Source organism: Meleagris gallopavo, chromosome 1 (genome assembly GCF_905368555.1).
Source record: "Meleagris gallopavo chromosome 1, MGAL_WU_HG_1.1, whole genome shotgun sequence".
NCBI classification, from domain to species: Eukaryota; Metazoa; Chordata; class Aves; order Galliformes; family Phasianidae; genus Meleagris; species Meleagris gallopavo.
Genome location: NC_139404.1, coordinates 50,948,850 through 50,972,850, shown reverse-complemented (window position 1 = coordinate 50,972,850; position 24,001 = coordinate 50,948,850). Strand labels below are relative to the sequence as shown.

Below are 24,001 nucleotides of genomic sequence, written 5' to 3'. Positions count from 1 at the left end.
AAAACTTCAGGCAGCCGTTTTCTCTCCCCAGGAGACAGGTGAAATGTAACGTGGAAGGGTAATTTAAAAATAAGCATTTATTTCTCTTATTTTTGTTGTCGTTATTATTTTTAAATGCTCGCTTTTCACTCTTCTCAGCTTTGCTGCAAGTTGCATATGTTTTGGTGTTGCTCGTTTTCCGTCCCTCTGTCTCCCCCTGACCAGTGTTGTGTGAATCCCTGCATTTTGACTTTCTCTTCGTAGCTTTCTGTGAAATCTCATAGCTTGCTTCAAGAAGCAGACATTTTGGGAAGATTCTTCACAAGAAAGGTCGATTTCTTGTTATTATTGCTAAGGAAAGGGACCATCAAACTGAATTCCTCTCCCCCAACCCTGGAAAGTATCCCACATTTCAATCCTCATTTTCCACAGAAAGATGCATGAAGTGAATGGATGCAGACCAAAATCTATCAGTGCTTAAGTTTTTGTGTCAGACACAACCTGATAGTACCGAGAATGTATATAAAATTGTGCAATGTTAACATCTTAATATGTCATAACTGGCTCTCCATTCCTCAGCAGTATCATTACATCAGGTTAATTACATTAGTCACCTCCTCGTTCTATACATGTAGCTGCTCATTAATGCAGCAATCATAAAGAAAAGAAATCATCTAATTCATGATGCTTCCGATTTTGTTTCACTCTGATCAGATTCATTGTTCGGCGTAAGAGAGCAGAAGGGCTGCATTAGGTTCACTGCTCTTCTAGGAGAATTAAGGGGCTGAGGGGAGGGGGTGTCGGGTAGTTGAACCAGTTGGAGGGTTTCAGCCACACCGTAATTTCATAACTCCATTTATCTCCTCCATTGTCCTTCTCTGGGTGCAACCCGGGACTGCCATTCCAGGACAATCTCCCTTGGGACTGTTGGACATGAAGGACTCTATGGAAAGCAGCAGAAGAGGAGGGGGCACAAAAGGCAGCTGAGCATTTCCTCTGTTCAGCAGGGAGCTGAGTACATAATGGGGTGTTTACCAGCAAGCACGGATGGTGTGTGGCATCAGCCATATGCAGATTGTTATCAGCAGGTCCTGGGGAGGCAGAAGGAATGGGGGATGAGGCAGGTGACAGAGCAGGCTGGGCCCACTAATACATTGCTGGGGGACAACCACAGTTCCTAGCCTCATCTGGGGGGGTCCTGGCCTTCTTCTCTCTTGGAAAAGGTTTTTTGTTTGTTTGTTTGTGGGGTTTTTGTTGTTGTTGTTGTTTGTTTTTTTGGGGGGGTTTTGTTTGTTTGTTTGTTTTTCTCTGCACTCATGGAGCTGCCAAACAGCTGAGGATGGGCAAGGGAGGAGGTGGCCATTGTGGGCTGTGTATTTCAGCTTGGTGGAATAGTGGTGAGCATGGTAGCTGTGGGCAGGCTCTCTGAACTGTTGGCCTTGGTTCAAATGAAGGGTGAAGAGATACAGAGAGTCTCCCTAAGATGGTGGGAGACTATAGCTCTACAGAGATAGCTTGAGATGAGGAGGAGGTCCTCCAAGGCTTTTAGCTAGGGAAACTACACAAGAACACCCTAGGACTTCTCCTCCACTCCTGAATGCTTTCTGCTAAAAGAAGGAAGGATAAGGAATGAATGTGCCATTCTGGTGGTTCTCAGTCATTTATTTTTGTGTTGGAGGTCATTACTCTCCATCCCACCACTGAGGTTCTGTTACTCAAAGGAAGGCAGAAAATTTGAGCCAGGAGCCTGGAAGACTCTGAAGAGGAAAAATTTCAACAGACTATGTAAAATCCATCCACTGAGTACATGGAAGGGAAAGCCACACTGGAAATCTCTCCAAGCAAAGTGGGCTTCTCAATTACTCTGTGCTCTCAAAATAATACAATACAGCTCTCCCAGTAATGTCACAAAGCATCCTGGCTGGAGTGAGTGGAAGCAGAAAGGACTCAGGCCTTATAGAACCTCACTTGTGCCCAAACAGCAGGATCATTCAAAGAGGATAGGGAGAGAAGTTATATTTTCACTGAGGGTTCCCTGGGCACCCCATGCTGTTAAGTCTTTATTTTACTGTGACAAATTGGAAGGCCCCTTCAGATCCGGGTGTGTGGGGCTGCACAAATGGGAGCTGTCTTTTGGTAGCTTCTGTTGGTAACTGAGTAGAGCGAAACAAGTAGAGTGAGTGAACAGCCACTGCGGAAGATGTAGACTGGGATTTGCAAGGCATCCCAACACAGAGAGAATTCACAGATTTCATCTGTAATTAGAAAAATACTGCTGGAACTGCTGGATTACTTATCTTTACATTTGACTAATTCAGATAATTTCAGAGGATGAAGCAGAAGCTGGGCCAAAACAGAGGCCCTCAAACTAATCTGTAACCGTTGCCTTTATTATGTATTTCTACAGATTTTGCAAGTTTGATTTCAAATGACTCCAGCAACAAGATAGGGACACATTCTCTCCAAAGAAACTAGCAGTATAAGAAGGCCAGGCCTGCAGAACAATGAGTCTTTTAATCTCTGGCTAAGAGCAGTGGGTCTTGTGATGGTTCATTATGTCTCAGGATCAGGACTAAAGGTGACTTCCTGCCTCACACTTCCCAATTTTCAGAAATAATTCTCTTCCTGCTACCCTACTTATATCCTCTTAAACCATTCACAATAATCCCTCTACAGTTGTTCTAAATGCCGCTGGAGAAGAACGGAACAAAGGCAATGCAAATGCCAGAACGTCCTGTGTGACTGCTTGTGCTGTGGCTAGATGCTGTGCTGAGATTTCATCTTTCCTACAAAGAATCGTTAAAAATGATAATACAAAACAAGAATATAGATTAAAAACACTGTGGCAGAATTTTACAACAGTTGCATCTTACTGAATAGCGCAACACAGAATGACATCTCTAGAAGAGTAAGGAGAGAGAAATTAATAGTCTGGAGGAAATAGAGAGATTTTAAATTACATTTTAAATTACTTGAAATGAGAAGCTGATGAGACAAGGAGCCGCAGGAAGTCTGCTTCCAATGGCAAACCAAGAGTGCTGCTATTTGTGGAGAGAAGGGGCAGTGCTGTAGGAAAGAAAGGGGCACGAGAAAGATACAGGAAGGAAGATGAAGGGCATGAAGTCGGAAGCAACTCCATGGGATGGTAATGGAACTGAATAGAGTGTCTCCAGATCGAGTGCTGCAGTGGAGATTTTTGGCTCAGGATAAAATCAGACAGCGATTTGGTACTGAGGAATCTTCATACTGGGCAGGCCATCTCAGAAGGAGCTGCTGTAATGAGATGTAAAAGAGATGGAGTTGATGCAGTTGTATTTGCAGGCAGAGCAGAGGTGTTAATAGACAGCTGCAACAGCAGAGGAGATGTTAGGAAAAATAAATTGGGGTTAGAGTGATGATTATAGAACTGAAAACCAACGGGGCAGAAAGATAGAAGTGAGATATGATCCAGAAAAGGAATTAATATTTAAAAAGTTTCACTGGAGAAGGTTGAAAAAAAACCCCATATATCCATGTGTTTAGACAAGCAGAGAGGGTGATCAGAGCAGTCATCACTGGCATCCAAAGCTGGGGGACCCAAAATACGCAAGAAACATTATTTACATCATATCTGCATGCTGGTGGTATTCTTAGACCAATTTAACAAACTAGTAAACTGAAGAAAGAATAAAATTTGTTTTTTGTCCAAAAATCACATGTGGAGATGATAGAGAGATAAGTACAGATGTACAAATCCTCAGTGGTCCTCTCTCCTTAACTTCAGGTCTTTCAAGTTGAAAATCAACATAAAAGACAGCGTAAACATCAAATATTTGAATACTATATGAAATTCATCTCTAGCATAACAATATGATCAGAAGGGGAAAAAAAAGGAGACATGGTACAGAGGTCTCACAAATAAACTGAGGAATCTCTCTGCAAAAGTGATGCTGGGGCTATCCCAAGAGTGCATAAAAAAATACATTAGATACAGGTGGACCAAGTGTGAGAGTATAAGGCTGTAGTACGTAACTCCCTCCATATCTGATGTATATCCTTGTCTAAGACAAACACTTCGCAAAAAAAACAAAAATCATTTACCCATAAAACACCCTTATAATGTAACACTTGAATTACTTTGTGGAGGCACTGAGGCACTGAAATCACAAACCCCACCAAAGCCAAAGTCTATGCACTGATATTAGTGAGATCCGAGTATCGTCATAAATGAATATCAATGGTTGTCCAATGTTGCACATTGAGTCTTGAAGCTAAAGCACCTGTGCTTCCAGTGCAAGATTCCCTTGTCTCACACAATGTTTTTTTCCACTGAATGGTAACCTCTGAAATGTTTGCTACCTCAAATGGCAGGAAGAAAGTCATCTCATGTCCCTTATGGATTGAATTATTCAAAAAGGGAAAGGTGTGCTTCTCTATTTGAAAGGGATAGAGAAGATTGGGACTCCTAGCATGACATTTCCGCCATGATGAATTGCTGGGATGAGAACTGTTTTGCCTCTCTTTCCCTTTCCATGCTGTGCTGAGGTTTGTGTGGACAGCAGCCTCCTAATCAATAGGAATAGAAAAAAAAAATCAATGCCTGCAACCCATTAACCGTAACAGAGGGCAGGCTGCTAACCAATCACTCTAACTGGAATTACAGTATTTGGTAAAGTATCCTCAGTGAGGATGCATGCATACACATGCAAACTTACTGAATATGACTAAAACAGACAATTAGTTGTGGGAAAATTCCCCACCTCATCAGAATGTCTATTCCATGTATTTACCCGTGTTAAACTAAAGACACTATCCTCTTCACTCAGATGCTGTCCCTCATAATTCTCCACTCCAGAGTCTACATTATTCTGCACTTGACATATAATTCGAGCCTACCTTCATGCTGGCCCATCCTGTGTGTAAAAAAAAATGCATTCCTCTATACACCTTTACTCCCTGATAAAATCCAGTTTAAGGCCTGCTTATTTATACGCCATTCCTACTCTGTTGCTGTATCCTCAGATTCTTCATCTAAATCTTTTTTTGTTGTTGTTTTTTTCTATTCATATGCAAATTCAGGCATACACAGTTCTCACAGACATCCATATACTTCCAGTCCTGGAAGCATATTCCAGGAAACAGGGCAAAGAGGTACAGAGCCTTGATACCTGAATAAACAAATGCCTGAAAAGCAGAGTGAAAGGATACAAATAAGAGGAGAAAAAACCCGAGCTGAGTCACACATTCCTCACAAAAAGTTAGTGAAAAGAATATAGCACAGGCTTTGTGGTCAGAATCTGCTTAAAGTCAAGACACAAGGGAAAAGGTCTTCAGAATAGATCATAGAGCAATGTGTCTCACTGGAACTATATGAAATATGGGCACAAATATCTTGGTCTTGTTCATAATAAATCCATTGCCCATCCATCAATTAACTATCACCAGAACTCACACCAGATCCACTTCTCATAATCAGGGATGGTCTCTATTGCTCAGAATCCATGGGTTAAAAAAGCCATAATTTCTTGACAAATAGGTATAGAAAATTCCAGTGAGGAAATATGCAGCAGCTGCAGTTTGACTCTTAAAGAAGAAAAAAGCCTGTTTTTATGTAAACACAGCAGTAATCAGAGAACTGTAAAGAATAAGGTGAGAAAGAGAAGTTGTTGGGTTTCTTTTTTTCTGAATTGAAGGTTTTTGGAAGCTTCCTGGAAATATCAGCACAGTGATAAATGCTGGAGGAAAGGTGAGGCCTACAGTGAGAATGCTTTGTGTTGACCTTGATCAATGTTCTCTGATATCAGACTTTCCTCCAGCGTAAAGGGCGCAGATGAGGACAAAGAGGATCCTATGCAGCCTCATCTATTCAGTATTACCATTTAAAGCCACAGTCCAGCCTGAACACAGCTTTTGCCTCTGGTCCCCAACAGCCACAGAGGCATTGCTGAGGCTTTCTGTATGGGACAAACTTGCTCTTTTAGGTCTGGAGGTAATGACACAGGTAATCCTTCTGCAAAGGAGCTATACAATCAATTGTCATCTTTAGGGCATCCTTAGCTCTTCTTCTGTGACATAGCTTAGGGTACACTGGAAGGAACACTTCTAATTTCTCTGATGCTCAATGAAAAAGAACAAAAACAAAAACCAGAATTAAAAAAAGACTCTTGAAAGAATATCCTAAGCAAATTAAGAAAAATGGTTAGCCTCTGGGATAGATCATATCATCCTTCTGACTTTTCAGAGGGACAAATCAAGGGAAACATGTATCCCAGCACCTAATTGAGAGCTCCGCAAGTAGGGAATCTTAAAAAATTCGTAATCACATGGTTCCACTGACATCAGTGATAACAGGCAACTAATTTTAAAATGGGGTGGATTTCTTTTTGTAGCATTTTATTGTCAGGGAGACATGTACATGTACTTCAGACGCTGTTTCATTGAAAGCCAGCGGGTTTATTGTGGACACAAAGCCATCAAATTAATTCCTAGGATTTGGTTTTGTATTACTTTCATAATTGTTTGGGAATTCACTCTCTGAGAGAGTGAATTCCCATACAGGAATTAGGTTAAACACACTGAGTTAAGACAGTCAGATGCTAGACCACAGTGTTATGACGATGCACAGAAAAATGTACGTAAACAGAAGAGGTGACATTCCTTTTCTTGGGAATGGGAGTCTATTTTAAAAAGAAAGCAAAACACATGTGTACCTAGGCTTTTAAGTCCATGTTTAGACATTGAAGAACTGCCCTGATTTTCAGTTATGCTGAGCAGTCAGTATCTCACATTGATTTTACAGAGATGAAGAGGCTCCAAATGACTCCGAAAATCTGGATGTCTGTTTTGATATCTAAATGTCATCTTAACAGATGACTCTTATATCAACAAAAAATTTTTAATAGAAATGAAATCAGAAGTTACTCATCAGGTTTTGCCACTTTCAATCATTCACTGCAGCTAGTAGCCACTTGTGAAATTTTCTAGGAAAGGTCTGAGAGCAATGTTTACAGTCTGTGGAAAATCATGGCAAGCGAGGACTCTTATGCAGAGCAAATCAACTCCCAGCAGTGCCAGGGACAGCACTTGGTTCTTCCAGTTTAACCAGGCCAGGCTCAGAGCCTTGGTGACATCTCTGCTGGTGGTGTGAGGCTCCTTTGCAGCACCATCCTCAGCAGAGGCTGGCCAAACATCTCCAAGGGCTTGGAGGTACAGTCCTTCTTGGTTCTCCACTAATCTCTTTGCTCTGTTGTTGCCAGCTCTGACCTGGTGAGCAGGTCTAGAAGAGGGCACGGTGAGGCGTATCTCCACCATGTTCCCCATTCCATGCAGAGGTCAGATGGATGTACACAGGAGAAGACCTCTCAGAGGCAGGAACATGGAATTTCAGGCTGGTTATTCCCTGCATTAAGGAGGTGACTGTAGATAAGCCGAGCCTGTGCAGGGCTTGGCTCTCCTCCCATGCTCACCATTCCCGCACTCTTTCGCAGGACACTTTTCCAGGTTGCTTGCGTCATTTGGATAAAACTGTTCAGTTGCCATCTTTCCAGTAGCCAGTCTGAAGTGTCAAATCACTTCTCTGTTTCAGAAACCACTGGGACTTTCTCTGCAACTGACCTATATTAGTTTCAAGCTTCATTCGTTCTGGCCTGCACTCCCCTCTATTCTCCCACATGGAGCACATGCACCGCTCCTCCCCCTCAAACAAACACCTTTATACATCCAAGGACATTGTAAAAATAAAATGATCACAACCTGGCCCTCCGGGAACCTCAGTTTTACAGTTCGTCCCACTCTGATGCCGACAGAATTCACAACCCAGTTCAAAAGAGACAGACAGAGAGTGAGAGAAAGCAAGCAGACAGGCACAGACAGGAGGAGATGGAGGAATCAAGAAGAGATTTAAAAGGAGTGAAAGAAATGAAACAGGGCAACTAGAAGGAATAAGCTGAAACAACAAGAGGAGGCACATAACCTAGAAGCCTAGAACATAATAGATGAAGTTAGAGGGAAGAGTATAACATTAAAATGGCAGTAAGTTGAAGGAAGACATAAATCAGGAGACGAAAAAGACACAGCAAGGGACAGAAAAGAAATGGCCAAAGAGAAGGGTGTTGGCTGAGTCAGGCAGCAAAGCAAAGTGGTGTCTATGACATAAGGCAGAAGAACCAAGAAGGTGCCTATAAATTTGGGCACTGTTTTTTTTTCATGTCTCTTTTTCCATTGAGAATACACTGTGAGGAAAAAGGGCAAGAGGAAGGAGAATAAAATTATAAATAAATGTCTGACCTGCCATCATAAACAGCTCCTAGCAGTCAAGCACTGGAAATAGGTAGTCCACAGGTTGCAGATGCTCAGGTACTTTGCAGTTCAGCAAGCAGGAAACACCGTGCACTAGAACAGTGGCATTTACATTCCCAGGTCCACTGGGTTTCTGTGCATTGGCAGTGAGCCCTGTGTATAAGAAAATGCTTCTTTTTAGTCTTATGGAGTCATGCTTGTATTTCTGTCCTCTATCCTCTCTTAGGTCCCAGTAAGAGAACCTCAGCCCCGAATACTAGTACTGGCACTGTTAGTCTCCCTTCTTCTCCTAAGAGCTTCCCTCCTCTCTCCCACCGTATCTCCATTCTTATTTGCACTCTGAGGGCTGCTTTGCCTTCCCACATCTCTCTTCTTCCCACATTTTATCTCTAGGTTTGCTCTTTTGCTCTTTCTTATAGCTCTGCTTTATCTCTTTCCTCTCTCTTTATGGCTGTTCTCCCTCCCTGTCATTCACTCAGTTCCCCCCTACACAGGCATATACAAACACAGACACACACACAAGCAGTCGCTTCATCTCCATCTCTGGTTATCCAGTTACCTATTACCATAATGCCTGGCTGACACACATCTCTCTCCCACAGACAATCCATCTCCTTTCTCTCTCCCCACTACATATCAGACAACTCTGCCTGCCTGCCCTTCCTTCTCAGCCTTGCTCTCACTGTCCCCAGCCAGTCCATTTCTTTGTCTCCCTCTACCCCAGTTCTTCTTTCCCTCCTGACAATCCATTCCTCTTGCCTTCTCCCCTACTCTGCCCATCTGTCTTGTCTGTCCTTCCTTCCCACAGTTCTCTCTAGCTGATACATATGTACCCCCAGTCCACGTCCCTCCCGTGCCTCCCCCTGCTCCTTCACGTATTTTATCTCTTTGTGTCTCCTACACACCCAGGCCCACGCTTGCTCTCTCCCATACTGAGAGGAGGCAGCGGCAAAGAATTTGCTGCTGACCGCTGCATTGCTAGGAGGCAAACACATGGCTGGCCTTGTGCAGGCCAGTTTCTGCCTGAGTGCCCCAAGTCACATATCCCCAGCATCATCTCTGGCACTGGGAAAACAGATGGTGTAATAAATGAGAGCAGTCTAATAAAAGGAGGAAAGGGTGCCTGCTTCAGATGCCCCTCACCCGCAAAGAAAGACGCATCCAACATGGGCACAGCTCTCTCACTCCCATACCAGTTCAGTTTTGTGCCAGAACTAACTAGATGAACAAGCTCTACCCTAGCACCAGATGGAGAAGAGAGGGGCAAGATATGGTAGTAGTGGATAGGAAGACCAGTGCTTTTTCCTGACATCAGCGTATAACCTCACAAAGGTGAGTACATGTGAGGATTTAAGGAGTCTGAAGGTAATGGGGGGAGGAGGGGCATCAGCATAGGAAGCATAGCAGAGTTGTGGGGATGTATGGCTACAAGCAGCAATCAGACCTCCATGTGCAGGGACTGTTCATAGGCTAGAGGCATGGACAGTACAGAGGAATCAAATGGTTGTGAACCAAGTGGCATCCAGTGATCACTTCTGTCTAGGTGAAGAGGGATGCCACCCTACTAGCAGTCTCAGCTAGAAGGGCCATCAACAGCAATGACTCAGTCCACTTAAAGGAAATATCCCCAGGCCTGAGTGGGTGCAGAAACTAGAGAGGGCAAAAAAAACCTTCATTACTCTGTTTGTGTCCATACCAGAAATGTCCTCCTGCCGTTTCCCAGTTTCATGACACTGTCCAAGAAAGCTCCCTTATACCTCCCCTGATATCTGCATGCAGAGGCTTGCAGCATCATATCTAACTCAGTGCCAATAAATGACAATTGTTTCCTGTTTATAAGCTACCAGCATTTCTAACCTATCTAACATTTTCCTGTTCCTTGCAGCCTGATACCTCTCTGCTGACAATAGCACTGAAAAGCATTATCTTAACCTTGTAAATGGTCTTTCCTAAACATACTGTTTTGCATTTTATGCTTGATGCTTCAACTGCAATGTGAATTCCAACACTTCCAGTTTCAGCTCCACACTGAAGCCATTCAACATCACAAAATCAAAGACCTAGAAATAGCACACAATGGCCATACACAACTGTGATGCTAAGAGTAAGCGATGCTCCACAAGAATTAAAATTGATTAGCAAAAGTGAAAGGAAACCAAGTGAGAAAAGAAATTCCACTCATTTGCAGCTAAAGGCATTTTTATTATAGTTAGTAGCAAATTCACAAACAGGGTGATTTCTATCTGCTTTACATTGACCACATACACATTGCATTTTGTATTTTTTGAGGTTAATACTGATATTTTCAGGAGGTCCTCTGCTCTATTAGCTGGTCATGAAGAATTTCTGTTGTGAAATGTCAATCCTGAAGTTGTAGTGGTCACTTTTGCTTGGTCAAGTGTCAAATGAGATGAAGGTTCTCTTTCCATTCTCTGAATGGACAGATATAATATATGGTTCAGCATAATTATATGTGTAAGCTTATATGTTAGTCTCTTTATCTCTCCCCCCAGGAAAAAAAGAAGTTTAAGCAAGTCTATCACCCTAGCTTCTGCTAAAAGAATCTAACCTTTTTTTTTTTTCTTTTTAAATAATACAAAAATTTGCAGGCAATAATTGCACTCAGAAATCCTATCAAAGAATTGCACTCAACCTGAATTTCCAATCTCTTCACATTTTTCCACCCTTTCAGACCAATAGTGTCTGTAGTCTATTTTTTTTAAATTTTTTCCAGTCTCCCCTGAATATGTTCCTCAGTTCATCACAGCTTGCTGTGTTTATCTCCCCATGCTACTCTTAGGCTTACTATTATGGGTTTTCACTATTGCTGCATTACTCCAGCATCAACACTGTCACACCGACTTTAATCCAACCTGCCTTCGTCTACTGCAAACCCTTTATCTTGAACCTAAACTCATGGTTGCCATTGACCTTACTCATCATGGCTCTGAATTCCCCAAACCAACTTCGACAAGGACATCTCAGTCTTGCAAATTTCTATCCAGTTATTTATTCTTACCACCTGTTCTACAACCTGCAGTGTCATCCAGCACTATCTTGTATCCTTGTTTTCCCTCAACGGCTCAAGCATAAATTATGTTTCCTCTCATTTAATTTCCATAACATAACTCTACAAGCCAGAAAAAGCCTTAGGTCTTTCCATCCATATTTCTCACTCTCCCTCTGCAAATCCCTTGGGCTTTTCATGAAGGAATATAGACCCTACTCATTCCTATTCATTCCTATTCTCCTACTGCTCCTTCATTTCCACTGTTTGAGGCACAGCAGCTCACCAGCTCTGCCTATATACCTACTCTGCTCACACTCCCTGACTAAAAGTCTTCACATAGTATATTTTTCCAGTACTTGTACAGAAAGATAACAGGCTCCACATTTCTCCAACTGATGCATATCTGGCTGGAGGGAAACTCATCAAACTGACCCCATCCCTGACCCCAGTTTGACATGTAGGGTCTGTCACATTTCCCTTTTAAACATTGCCAAATTTGGATTTGATCTCAGAGACCAGGAAAGAGAGCAATTCCAGACTTTTCTTGACAAACAGCTCTAGGGGAAGAAATATGTGAAGCTGCGACAGAAGAATGAGAGAAGGACCCCCAAGGAGTAAAAACAAAACAAAACAATAAGCAAACAAACAAACAACCACAACAAGTCAGAATGAGAACAGCCAGTGCCTATGAAAGTTATACTGCAGCAAGCTCTGAAGAGCCGAGATGAGGCTGCTGGGACTCAGCTGGGGGTCTCCTGCCAGAAAATTACACTCCAGACTGAGCAACATCCCCACCTGTCAGGTGATTTCGACAAGGAGTCATAGCATCTAAGAGTTCACAACACCTGAAAGGACTGGAGATTGAGATGCTCTCTTCTTTCTCCCTCCCCCAAGCCTTGCTGTTCCAGGTCAACAGAGCCAAGGGCAAGTGGCTCAGAAGACATTGTTCTCAAGGCAAGATGACAGCAGGAGGAGAAAATAGGATGCGAGAAGCAGAGAGATGAATTGCCCTCAGGTTATGAGAAACGCTGAGGGGGCCAACATGGCCCTTGAATATTTCCTGCTTGCAATCCACCTCTGCTGCAGAAGGTCCTAGAAGCCTCTTAGCCCCAGGACCACAGAGTATCATCTACAAGATCGAAAAATTACTTGCTAAAAACAAGTAGTGGTGGCTATTCTCCATGAAGAAGTGGAGATGAAATGGAAAAAGAAAGACTGTGAACTCAGGGAGAGAGAGAGAGGGGTCCCGTAATGGATGGTGCCAAGGACAGACACATCTTCCTTCTACTAATAGAGATCTGCCATCAGACCGCTGACTTTATACAGGCAGATGAGAAAACAACTGCAAGCAGCTGTCAGCTGCATATCATAGATACAGTAATTATTAAAAGCAGAGCACAGTCCTGAGCAGGGTATGGACCCCCATGGATCTGGGTAAGCACCAGTAGAGAGCATTTGCTGCCTACGGAACAGAAATGCAGTGTTTTCCCTGCTGTCAGCACCTGCGTCAGGCTCCTGGTTTCTCTTGAGATACAGCTCTTAATTGGGATAGATTGTACGTTTTCTGCTGTAGCCCGGCCCAGCTCCCACTTTAATTGCTAGTTTATGACTTAGCCTGTTTTATGCTTTCCACGCTACTTCTTTCCCCACTTAATCTAATAGAATTATAGAAAGTATTGCTGGGAAGACCTCAGGAGGCCGCAGTTTATCCTTCTGCCCCAAGGCAGTATTTCATTTTCAACAACATCATGTGTCTTTTGCTATCAGGTCAGATCGGTCCAAGATGTATAGAAGGTAAAGAAATGAAGCTTACCCAAGGGAATCAATTGGCATAACTGACTAAATCCAGCCCTTTAAGTTCACTGATGTTATATCAGAAATAACTCTGGACCAAATAGTATCCTTTATCAGATCAGTTTTCTAAAATATGTCCTTTCTTGTTTTAAGTCTGTAAAACGAACAGATCTCTAGAAGAAATTGTTCTGACAGCCCCATTTCAGTATATGTGTTGCTTTATTATGAACAGCAGTGACCACTCCATTGTTAAGATTGAACAGAAATTATCACTGTATGATCAACTTTGAAATTCTTATTAAATCCCGCAACAAGGATTAATCTTTCTGAAATTTTATATTCTACATTTCACTCCATGGTAGAACATGTCTGGCAAGACAAAACTATGAAAGCAACCTTAATTAGATAACTTTACAAAAATGAATTTTCAGTAAAATTTCAGAATGTCAGTCAGTTTACGAGGTTCACTCTTCTGAGACAACTTGACTAAAATTCCACTTCTGTTCATCCATTAATTTTTCTAAGACAGAATGTCTTATAGTCTTGGGAATAGTCAATGAAGAAATTATAAAACAATAAAATTTTTTTTAAAATGGTGATAAACTATACCACACAGAGCAAGGCACAAATGTAAAAAGGTTTCTATGCAGTAAAAAAAAAATGAGAAATGAGGACCAAAGGAAAGGTAAGGAGGAACTCTGGGGAGAAAAGACAGTTTTTTCCCCCAGTCAAAAAAAAAAGCAATCAGGAAAAAGGACTACATACTTCTTAAAGCTGGTTAAAGGCCTGCTTGTTTCCTCTCCTGTCTTTTGAAATTTCAGTTCTGGCTGAATTAGGGTTCTTCTGTGTTGTAAGCATGCGTGCTGAACACATAGAATCACAGAATCACAGAATGGCCTGGGTTTGAAGGGACCTCAAGGATCATGAAGCTCCAGCCCCGCAGCCACATGCAGGGCTGCCAAACTCCTTATCTAATACTAGACCAGGCTGCCCAGGGCCCCATCCAATCTGGCCCTGAACACCTCCAGAGTTGTTCATCCACAACCTCTCTGGGCAGCCTATGCCAGCACCTCATCACTCCCTTGGTAAAGAACTTCGCCAACATCCAACTTAAATTTTCCCTCCTTTAACTTAAAACCATTTCCCCTGGTCCCCCCATTATCTATCCTTGTAACACCTACAGCACTGCATAGCTGGACAAAGTAGAGGAGATGTAAGAAGACAACAATGGCCAGCAGATATGCTTTCTGCCTTCCTCCCACTGTTCTCCACAGCACCTGCAACTCAGGGAGATGCAAAGGCTAAGCAGCAAACAAACATCCTCACTTTATAGATAAAACTTTTCCACAGCCTGGTTGTATCTGATTCCCATGGTCTCCATTCACCCTTCACTACTAGTCTCTATAACCAAAGTCACAAATAAGCTAGGAAAATAGCATCACCTGCATCATGGTGCTATTACATAGCCTGTTAGCTAGAAAGAACAATATATTCTGCTTTTAAAATGCATTCAGAATGATGGAGATGGTAATGGCCAAACACACTATTTTGAAAGATGTTAAATTATGACTACTTTAGTGCTTGAAATAGTTCTGTAAAGAGCAAGGTGGGCTATGTGTTTTATACACAACCTCTTTTCTAATTCTAGTCTTGGCCTGCAGAATGAGGGACAGGGGCAGTGGGTGAATCCCTACTGCTAGCTAATTAGATTATACATTTCCTCTCTCTGGCAATATATCTTTCCCTGCATGGGATGCATTTTTCTTCACTAACCTATCAAAAGCAGCTTGGCAATAAATCACAAATCACCACCAGCACTCCCTTAATGAGATCCTCTAGCTTTTGTGTTCATTTAATAAAACAGTGTTCACCAATCTTCATCTTACTGGTGCATTTAGACTGTTTATTTGAAGTTATGGGAGATCTTTCTGGCACAGAGAGATTGAATTCACCCGTTAGAGATCATGCAGGATTCATTTCATCACCCATTCCTAAGGCATTCACTCCCCCCCTTTGCCCCCATGTACCACATCACAGGGGGCAGGCACAGCTGGCAGGCTATTTTCAAGATGAAAAAAAAAGTCTTGTGTTGCAATCACATCATCAATAGAAGTAGGGGGAAATGAACTATCTTCTTGAGATCAGTTCAACATCCAAAATAACTTTTAGTCCTAACAGTCAGGGGTACTAGCATCTGCAGGCAAACTTCCATTCAGCCTATGTAAATCAACAGACACCCTCAGGATTAACAAGGCAACCCATGTGAGATAAAACCAACCCAAGCCAAAAAAGGTGAGTTTTGACTAGTGACCCCAAGCCCATGGAGGAGTCTTCCTTTTCTTCAAATAAGAGCTTTCCCAGCTATGTCTTTTTTTTTTTTCTCCCCCAAGTGGATTTGTGAAAAACAAAACAAAACAACAAACCTATTTATTTTCTTTTCCAGCAAGCTCAGGGCCTGCTTAACCTCTTTAGCTTGTGTTCATGCTCCCTAGCTAATTCCCAGCATCAACATAGTGTTGCCAGTGAAATGAGCCCAGCTGCTATTGCAGATTCTTGAAGTGCTTCATAAACTCTGCTACAACATCTGCAGTCATATTCCTAGCACTGGGCATAAAAGTGGTTATAAAATATACGTATAAAAGTATTGAAACACAGATTCCTGAAAAGCTTGCCTGAAAAACTCTTTAGTGTTTATTCTCCTCAGAAATTAGCCTTCCTTACCCAAGGGAGGCTAAAATAGTTCTCAAAGAGGAGAAATGCTACAGTTTTGAATTCTTTAATGTTAGGTCCACCAGCAAGGCAGTACGTAACTGGATGTTTTCATATACTCCATTAGCAAGTATTAGTAATTCTTACATAGGCAATGTCAACATCTCACACAGAGTTCTGTCCAGGCTTTTACCCTTTCTGATACAAAATTTCTAGCTATACATGGCTGAATCAAATTAACTTAGCCAGTTTGTCTTTCATTTCCTGTTTCCACAACTGAAATCAGAATCATAGCTTGTACTTTGAAATTCAAGGATAAGCAGGGAAAGTTTAACAACAAAGGTGACTGATTCTAGTAAGGGATTGAGAACTAAACCTATGAGAACATGAGAACATGATGAGAAGAAGGAAGGGCAATTTCAGTTTTAGACTTGCCCCTGGAATAAAAGAGAGATTCTCACCATATGATCTCATTTTACAGGTAAACCAATTTGGGTAAGACTGTATAAAGTCCTTCTTGCTTCAACAGAGGTAGCTGCTTCAGAAATTTTGTGACCTGGGGCCAGCAGAGGGCACTGCGTTACCAAGTGACAATGGCACAGATGAAAGACAGACTGGCAGTGGAAGAGCCTCGTTGAAGAAAACCAAATTCTTGGCATTACAAAGAGGTGTTAGTCATCACTGTATCAATCCTAGAACTGATACAAATAACACTGTTAAAATAGGCCTCAAACTCTGGGCGTTCCCAGAAACACACCTAAATCCAATCCAACTACGTATCCATTTTAGGCCACAGACTTTCTACTGAAAATGCTTCGCAAGTAGCGGGGCTGAATCAGTCCTGCCCTGCAACGTATATACCAGTGCTGGGTTGCTTAAGCTGAAGAATATCCTGTCAGCTTCTTCTCTCCTCCTCCAAATCTCTACATCCTTCCTTATAGCAGCAGGAAGTTTGCTCAGACATGAGACAAGGCACTATTATCAAGGCAAAAAGCTGGCAATTTCCATTCTGCCCTCCCTCTTTTACTCCCTGCCTCCTCCAACCTAACTGATTTTCAGTGAGCAGAGAACCGAAGTAAAGGACATGAAGGGGATGCTAAGGTAGCAATTCCAAAATAATGTCTTTCCACTCTCTTATTTCTAGTTTATTTTGAATTACCAGAAGATGACTGTGAAGAAGCAAAAAGCTCATCTTTTTTCCTCTCTCTGTATTCCAATCCATAGGATTCTGGGCACTAGAAGAAGTTCTGAAGTTAAGTCATCCCAGTCATGGCCCTCAAGCTAGTGAGTGAAAGGTTTCCACTTTTTCTTTGTACAGTTGGTAGAATGACTTTGCCAGGATGTTGAAAGGGGCCTCAAAATTTTTCATCTCCTTCTGTAAAAAGAAAATTGTAAATGACGGATGAAATAAGCATTTTACTATTTCTGCTCAAACAGCTTCACAAAAGACAGACTAAAACAGAGGGTGAGTTAGAGGACAAATAAGTGGAAATGAACCCCCAGTTATTTATCCTCAGCTAAAAGAGAAGATAGATTTACAAATTCCCACTTCTATAGATGGTGAAAAGAGCAGATACTCACTACTGACATCTCGCAGTATTCCAGGCCATGTTTGTCAGCCCATTCCTGTGCTTGTTTCTGTTCCACAACTCGACGACCAACCAGATCTGTTTTATTCCCCACTAAGACACCTGCAGAAAAGAAAAAGAAACAAAGCAAATACAACTCAGAAATGATGATTTGTTACCAGTAAATTTTGGGGCATTGCAGAAGTACCTGAAAAAGTTGGGGTGAGGCATAACAATACATGACTATCTAGAAAAGTTTACACTAAGGAATGATCTAAAATATATAGATGTCTTTATCTGCACTGTGAGTTGGAGGAAGCCATGCCTGCACCTGCCTTAAAATAAATGCTCTATACTGCAGCTCAACAGAAACGACTGCTGCCATACAAGAGAGGTGCAGATAGCAAATATATCATCTATTTCTTACCTGGGATGTGCATTCCAACTGCTTGTGCCCTCAGCTTTTCCAGCCACTTGGCACAGTTGTTGAAAGATTGCTCATTAGTGACATCATACACAAGGCACAGGACATTTGGTTGCTCCCACTGCACAGCAAGAAAGGAACATTGTCAGCTCTAATGAAACCAATGTGGTCGACAGCCAGTCCGCATCTGCATGGCAAACACAGATGCTAAGATAAAAATAAAAAGCCTAATACACAGGAAACCTATGCCTGGGCTGAGGTTACACATCTCTGTTGAATTGATTAAATGGATAGCTGGCACTGAGTGATACAGTCTTGCTTTACTTCCTCATTTCTGTCTTTATGGTCTTGCTCCTTTATTTGTACCAGCTCTGGCACTCATCTTATTCCCAGGGAAGCTGATTCTTCATGCTCAATCAGCACAAAATTAATCCTAGAGAAAAAAATTAGAAAGGTTTTCTGCCAGTTTGAGAAGCTGAGTCAGCTTCCAATGGGGTCCCTTGCAAATCAGACCTGGTGCAAGGGCAACCGTGCAACTGCCTCTTGTAGAGCAGTATTAGGTTGACTTAGCTGTCTTGGGAAACTTCATATCAATTAATTGATTCTACTTTCAAGTGAGATAGCATAATGGAGAACTGTACCAGAAAAGACAGGAATGACTGAAGGAAAAAAAGAAAAAAATCACACACAACAGTCAAGGGCAGTATTATGCTCAAGGACAAAAATGTGTCCTGTTTTATCAAGATATCATTACAAAACAAAAAACATCACTGCTGAAGTAGCAGCAAAATCGATGCATTTCTGAGAAACAGAAATACTTTAATCAACAGTACATAGTTACTCTCAGTTAAAAATCCCTACTTCTTTTGTAAGAAAACTGAAGGATTATCTGCTTTCCTTCCTCTTAAAAGTATTTGTGCTAGCACTTTTACAAGTTTCAGAAAGGTAGAACAGGAAGCATTGGCAACTGAGGTAAATGCTTCCATTTACACTAAAGACAAAGTTTGCTATATCTGTCAGACTGAGGATTCAGATCTTCAAAGCAAAAGCACTCCTTTGGAAGAAGAGGACTGTTACATAACACTTACCAGTTTCTCCAGCGTCTGAGAAAATAGATCTTTGCCTGCAGAGTCAAAAATGAAGAATTCCTGAAAGCAGAAGCAGAAAGAAAGTTCTTGCCAGGAACACTGCAATGTAGAGGAAGGTTTTGAAAGTAAATACCGCAACTTGTCATCCCTGCATTTTGTTCAGTATGGCAGTCTTGTGTCCCTAAGAGACATGCTTCTTGGCACTGTGCATACCCCATCTTCAGACAGTATGATAAAAGAAGTGGCTATTTTTTTTCATGTATAAATGATAAAAGGACTACCTCCAAGGCTCTAGGCCTTGTTTCTACCTCTGCTGGAAACAGAACACTGGGAAGAGTGGGACAGTAAAAAGCTAATTTTCACTATTTGTATAAAATGACACACGTGTCCACATTAAGTGTAGGGTATTTAAGGAAAAGGAACGGTTTTATCTTCTGTAGTTCTAAGAAACATGAACTAAACCCGATTGTCCTAAAAGACAGAACAGAAAGCAAAAAGTGCTTGCGACAGCTTTGGTTTAAGATGTCCTTTTAACACAACTATGTAAAACACATTTTAAGATGAAGCTAAGCCTTCAGAAGAGCAAGCACAAGAAATTGCACACAACCAGTCTCACTTCCTTACTGCAACTTAATGGCCTTACAAACAGACAGTGCAATCTTCTAATGGAATGAGATGGAAAGGGAGGCTTGAGCTCCAGATGTCTCTTTCTGACCCAATTTATGTCACAGAAAAACTCACCACACTATCACTTGTCTCTGGAACTGATATAGCCTTCACCAACAGTTCAATGCCCGTTGTCTGTCAAGAAGAATCAGGAAAAGAGGGATCAGAAGAGTTTTTAAGAGCCTGCCCAACTGCATACCAACTATGCATCAGATTGAGGCAATTTTTTGCAAATCATTACAATCCCATCAAACAGACTGCTGGGAACTCAGCAGTGCTCCTCATAGCTTTGGTAACAGTCATCCTTACCTCACAGCTGCGTAGGTTTGCTCAAATGGGAAAAAGAGTACCAGCGTTCAGAGCTTTGTTTGTATACTAGCGTATTAGTTAAAATCTATGGGGCTACATTCACTGTCACAATGCTGCTCTAAAGCAGCCTCGGAACATTTTGCACCAACCATGTGATCAGCTAACATATGGGACCGAGGTTATTTGTGCCTCTTCCACCTTTTATCTCATTCTGCTTTGTAGCTTGTTTGTTTGTTCTATTTCTATCCCTAACTTCTGGTTTCCATCTTTATTTCAATGAATAAACATAATATAGGGTTGGTTTTTTTTTTATTCCCCCGCACTCATATTTTCCTTTTTTTACTTTACTTATATTTACTTTTATTTTTATCCTGCTTCTGATTAGTCATCACCATTGATTATCTCACTGAAAGACTGCAAACTGTATCCTCTTCATCTGGGAACAGTTTCTGCAGATTATAATTATCTTGGGGCTATGCAGAACATCTTCATGTTTGCATAGTGATAAGCACAATGTCCACATGCACACTGAATAGTTGGAATTAAGAGCTTTCTCCTTCAGTGATGCTTGTTCATAGAGTATTTCCTAAGGGGGGGAACTCTCTCAGACCACAGAAGCTCGGGAAAATATTGGTTCAGAAGGACAATTATAACAATTAACTAATTTACTCACCATTGTTTCAAAACCAGCACCCACATAACGTAAAAACTTACAGAACGTTAAATCATTTCTCTTCAGACTCTAAGGTGCAAGGCAAAGAAAACTATGTAAGACCCACCCTGAATGCCTCAACAAACCATATGATTTACTTTGTTCTAAGGCTTCTTATTTATCTCATGTAACTTAGGAAAGTTGCTGGATAGCAGATTGAGCTTGTCGTATAACTTGCACTTACCAATGTATAGTTCTTCTGAAAATGAGCCCCATCATTGCGGAACATCTGGGCTAAAGCACTCTTCCCCACAGCTGGATCACCTGCAAAACCAAAGATTAAAAAAAATTTTTTTTCATCTTAGAGAATCTTATTTTCCCTCAGTTCTGATCCTATCTTATGCCACAAGACATTGAATACTGCAACTCTGAATGCAGGCAAGGTAACTGTCACAAAATAATCTGAAACGTACTACCTATGTGATGAAATAAATATTGTTATTATGCATATTGATGCTGAAATCAGATTTTTGCTCGATGAACGATAGTAAAGAGTTCCCATGTCAGGGTTGAAATGCTGTTTGTTTTAGAATTTGTGTTTAAGAATCTACCCTATAGCCTTTACCTAAGAACTCACATTTTCCAAGCGTGGTGTTACAAAGAATCTGACAACATGATAAGGATACTGAACTGCACAGGCTGTTCTCTCTCCCTAAAATACATATTTCCACAAATTCAAATCCTTGTTTGTGTTATACTGAGCTTAGTGGAGACGCAGGTCTTCCATATCCTACAAAGCTGCTTAATCTGGTAACATTCCTCGATGAACTCTTCTTGCTGACCCTGCTAAGTGAGCAGCTCTTGCTGACTCAATGCTGCTGGTGGCTCATTAGTTGCATCCTGGGCATAACAGAAGCAAATGTCACTTGGCTGGAGAGGAAGCCTGCTGATTCATCCCTGTATGGAAAGCAAACTAAAGGGCTTTCATTTTTGCTCCTCTAGAACAAAGGTTTACTGGTGTCACTTGCATAACACTTCGGGCAAATTTCTGCCCTTCTTTGGCCCACTGTTACAATGTTCTGCAAGACCTAAAGGGATTGGCAGAGAACTGCAGAATTCACATAAGTTCAAATCATTCCACGAAACAGATCACAGTCCTTGCAAAACAGAGTTAACTTAATGTTCTCAGGGAGCTTATCTTCTCTTCACATATCCTTTCAGCAGCCTGGATAGTTCAAAAGGGACAAAACCCAGGAATTAACTATCTCAGTGTTCTAGCTTTTTTCTGTCCTGAAAGGAACACTCATGACAGTCAAGCTGAGAACACAAACCTTCTGTGCTATATTGGTAATAAACAAGCTCAGAAAGGGGTACATTTTGGCCCTATTAGAACTTCATAGCTGGTGTTTTGAAGGAGTTTGGGAAGTTATCTCCTCACATGATATTTCAAAGAAGAGTACTTTGGATACTAACAATTGCTCCTAGATCAACCAAAGCAGTTCTTGTTTAAACGTTTTTAGCATGCTTGCTTACTTTGAGCTGAGTTGGGTTCATAATATTTAGACAGGAAAATCTGGTAAATCAGCTTGTTTGTTCCCTGATCAGTTCAAGCTTGTGCTGAAGACAACACTCTGTTCTGAGTGGAAGCTATTCTGTATTTCAATAGATAATTATATCTGTCTTTGTAAAATGAGATAGAGAAGCATACACTGCTACAAACTGTGCAGGCTTCTTTTATTTTCAACATCCAGTGCAAATTCTTACCTAATGTGTTCCTTTTCTTTTATTTGACAGCCTCAGCTTTTTTTTCCCCTCTTTTCTTCTTTTTTGCCGTTCTCTTAGCCCATTACATCATTGCACTTCTTTCTCAAAATAAGTTCCCTTGCATTTTCCATTTAGTTTGGTCTCATCTGCAAATACTGCATCCCACAGAATTTATTCCATCCATATTTGTTATTCTGCCAGAAACTGTTTCATGTCTCTAAAATGCCTGCTACCGACAAGTATCTTTTTTTACAAAGAAAACCCCTTCATGGTGTCTCCAAAGTAAGCTCCAATCTTGGTCTGTGTCTGTAAATTACCCTTGAGATAACACAGGAATCGCTTTCTATTGTCAAGTTAATAGCCTCTCCTCTACTAACAAAAGTCCTTTCCCCTCTGTTGTTCTCTTGACCTCGGTGCAGCTCCCAATACTGTCAGCCATTCTATTCTTCATAATCATTTCCTTAGGTACACAAGAGTTTCTTGATCTACCTCAGATGTTTTTGCTTCTACCAATGTGATTGCATTCTCTTGTACTCTCTAGGTTGTGGTTTCTCGCCTCTTACATCTATTTCATTATAGTCATCTCTCCTGGAAGAAAGAAGTTATTTTGCCTGGTCTGCTGCATTAATTCCTTATTTTCAACAAGATACACATACTATCTCAGTACTTAGGAGCACTACAAACGGATCTGATTCTATGACACGGAACAGAGCCTTTCTGTTGTTTGCATTGTGAACAGAACTGAAAGGGCAGCTTCAAACCCAGTAGGGATTAAGAACATAACTGAGCCACACAAAGAAAACCTGTGTGAGTTCAGGAGTGTCATGGAATCAGCCTGGGCAGCTGATTAAAGAAAACCTATATTGGGACCTGGAAACTTCCAAACGGGAAGTGATGTGCAAATCTTGAAGATGGTTAAGGTACTCATGTTGTCCATGGTAACTGTCAACAGGGGCAGCAGGGAGAAACGCTCTTTTGCATTTGCCAAAGCCTGCACTTGGCTTTGTGCAAGTTGACAAGTTACCTGCTTCCAAGGAAAAAGCAAAAACAACAGGAAAAACAAAACAAAACAAAACACGAAGATTTAATTCTGGATGGAAAAAAACACATTTGGAGCAAAGAGTTAAGCGGAGAGTTGCCTGCACAGCAAGGCGTTCTGCCTCTGCACTCCTGGCTGATACCACGCGCTCAGCGATGAGCCTTTCCTTCCTGCAGCATTGACAGCCGGCTGAATTCACTCTCAGCACCTCCCTAATCCATCCTGACTGAATAAAGCGCTGTCTTCGCCTCACTTCTCCTCCCCCCCCCCCCCCTCACAGATTAACCTCCAGTTCACGTGTGGATAAAGAAGCCTTCGTGAAGCAGGCACTCTTTGCCCTCCCCTCCATCCTCCATCCTCCCACACCCACTCGCTTCGGACCCTGCCCTTCCCCAGCCGATCGCACCGCACTTCACGCCCTCCCACGCGAACAGGGGAGGCGGTAACCACCGCCCCATCCCCCGGGGATGCCGCCCTGCCGATCTGCCAGGCCGCAGGGCCCGCCCTCCCAGAGCTCCCGCCTCGCTGAGGAGGCCAGACTCACCTGCCAGCAGGCACTTGGCGGAGAGCTTCACCATCGCCCCGGCCCGAGAAAGGCAGAGGCGGCGGATCGGGAAGGCGGCCGCCAACGCGCTCTGCCGCGGCCCTAGCAACAGCGCGGCCCTAGCAACGGGGCGCCCCGCCTTCCTCCCGCGCGCTAAATCCGGCTGGCTGCGAGCTCT

General features: G+C 42.0%; 2 protein-coding genes across 6 annotated transcripts in view; both read right to left on the bottom strand.

Annotated features, from left to right (window-relative positions):
• The window catches only part of CACNG2 (calcium voltage-gated channel auxiliary subunit gamma 2), a 56,636-nt gene extending 48,251 nt beyond the window's left edge, over positions 1-8,385 (bottom strand). The window contains exon 1 of the mRNA XM_085227060.1: positions 8,245-8,385. The gene's annotated coding sequence lies outside the window, so the exon portion shown is untranslated. The remainder of the gene's footprint in view (positions 1-8,244) is intronic.
• IFT27 (intraflagellar transport 27) lies at positions 60-23,979 on the bottom strand. Of its 5 annotated transcripts, none has more exons than XR_014884176.1 (9): positions 23,824-23,979; positions 20,721-20,800; positions 19,591-19,650; positions 18,850-18,909; positions 17,765-17,882; positions 17,351-17,460; positions 16,929-17,144; positions 8,245-8,409; positions 60-7,572 (listed from the first exon to the last, which is right to left on the bottom strand). XR_014884176.1 is itself a non-coding variant. In XM_003202227.5 (7 exons), the coding sequence occupies exons 1-7, from the start codon at positions 23,855-23,857 to the stop codon at positions 17,046-17,048; spliced, it is 561 nt and encodes a 186-aa protein (XP_003202275.1). In that variant the 5' UTR covers positions 23,858-23,979; the 3' UTR covers positions 10,429-17,045. The 5 variants fall into 5 exon arrangements, 1 of the variants encoding a protein (XP_003202275.1); XR_014884180.1 differs by having other exon boundaries at positions 60-7,357; XR_014884170.1 differs by having other exon boundaries at positions 60-8,409.
• Between the last annotated feature and the right edge of the window lie 22 nt (positions 23,980-24,001).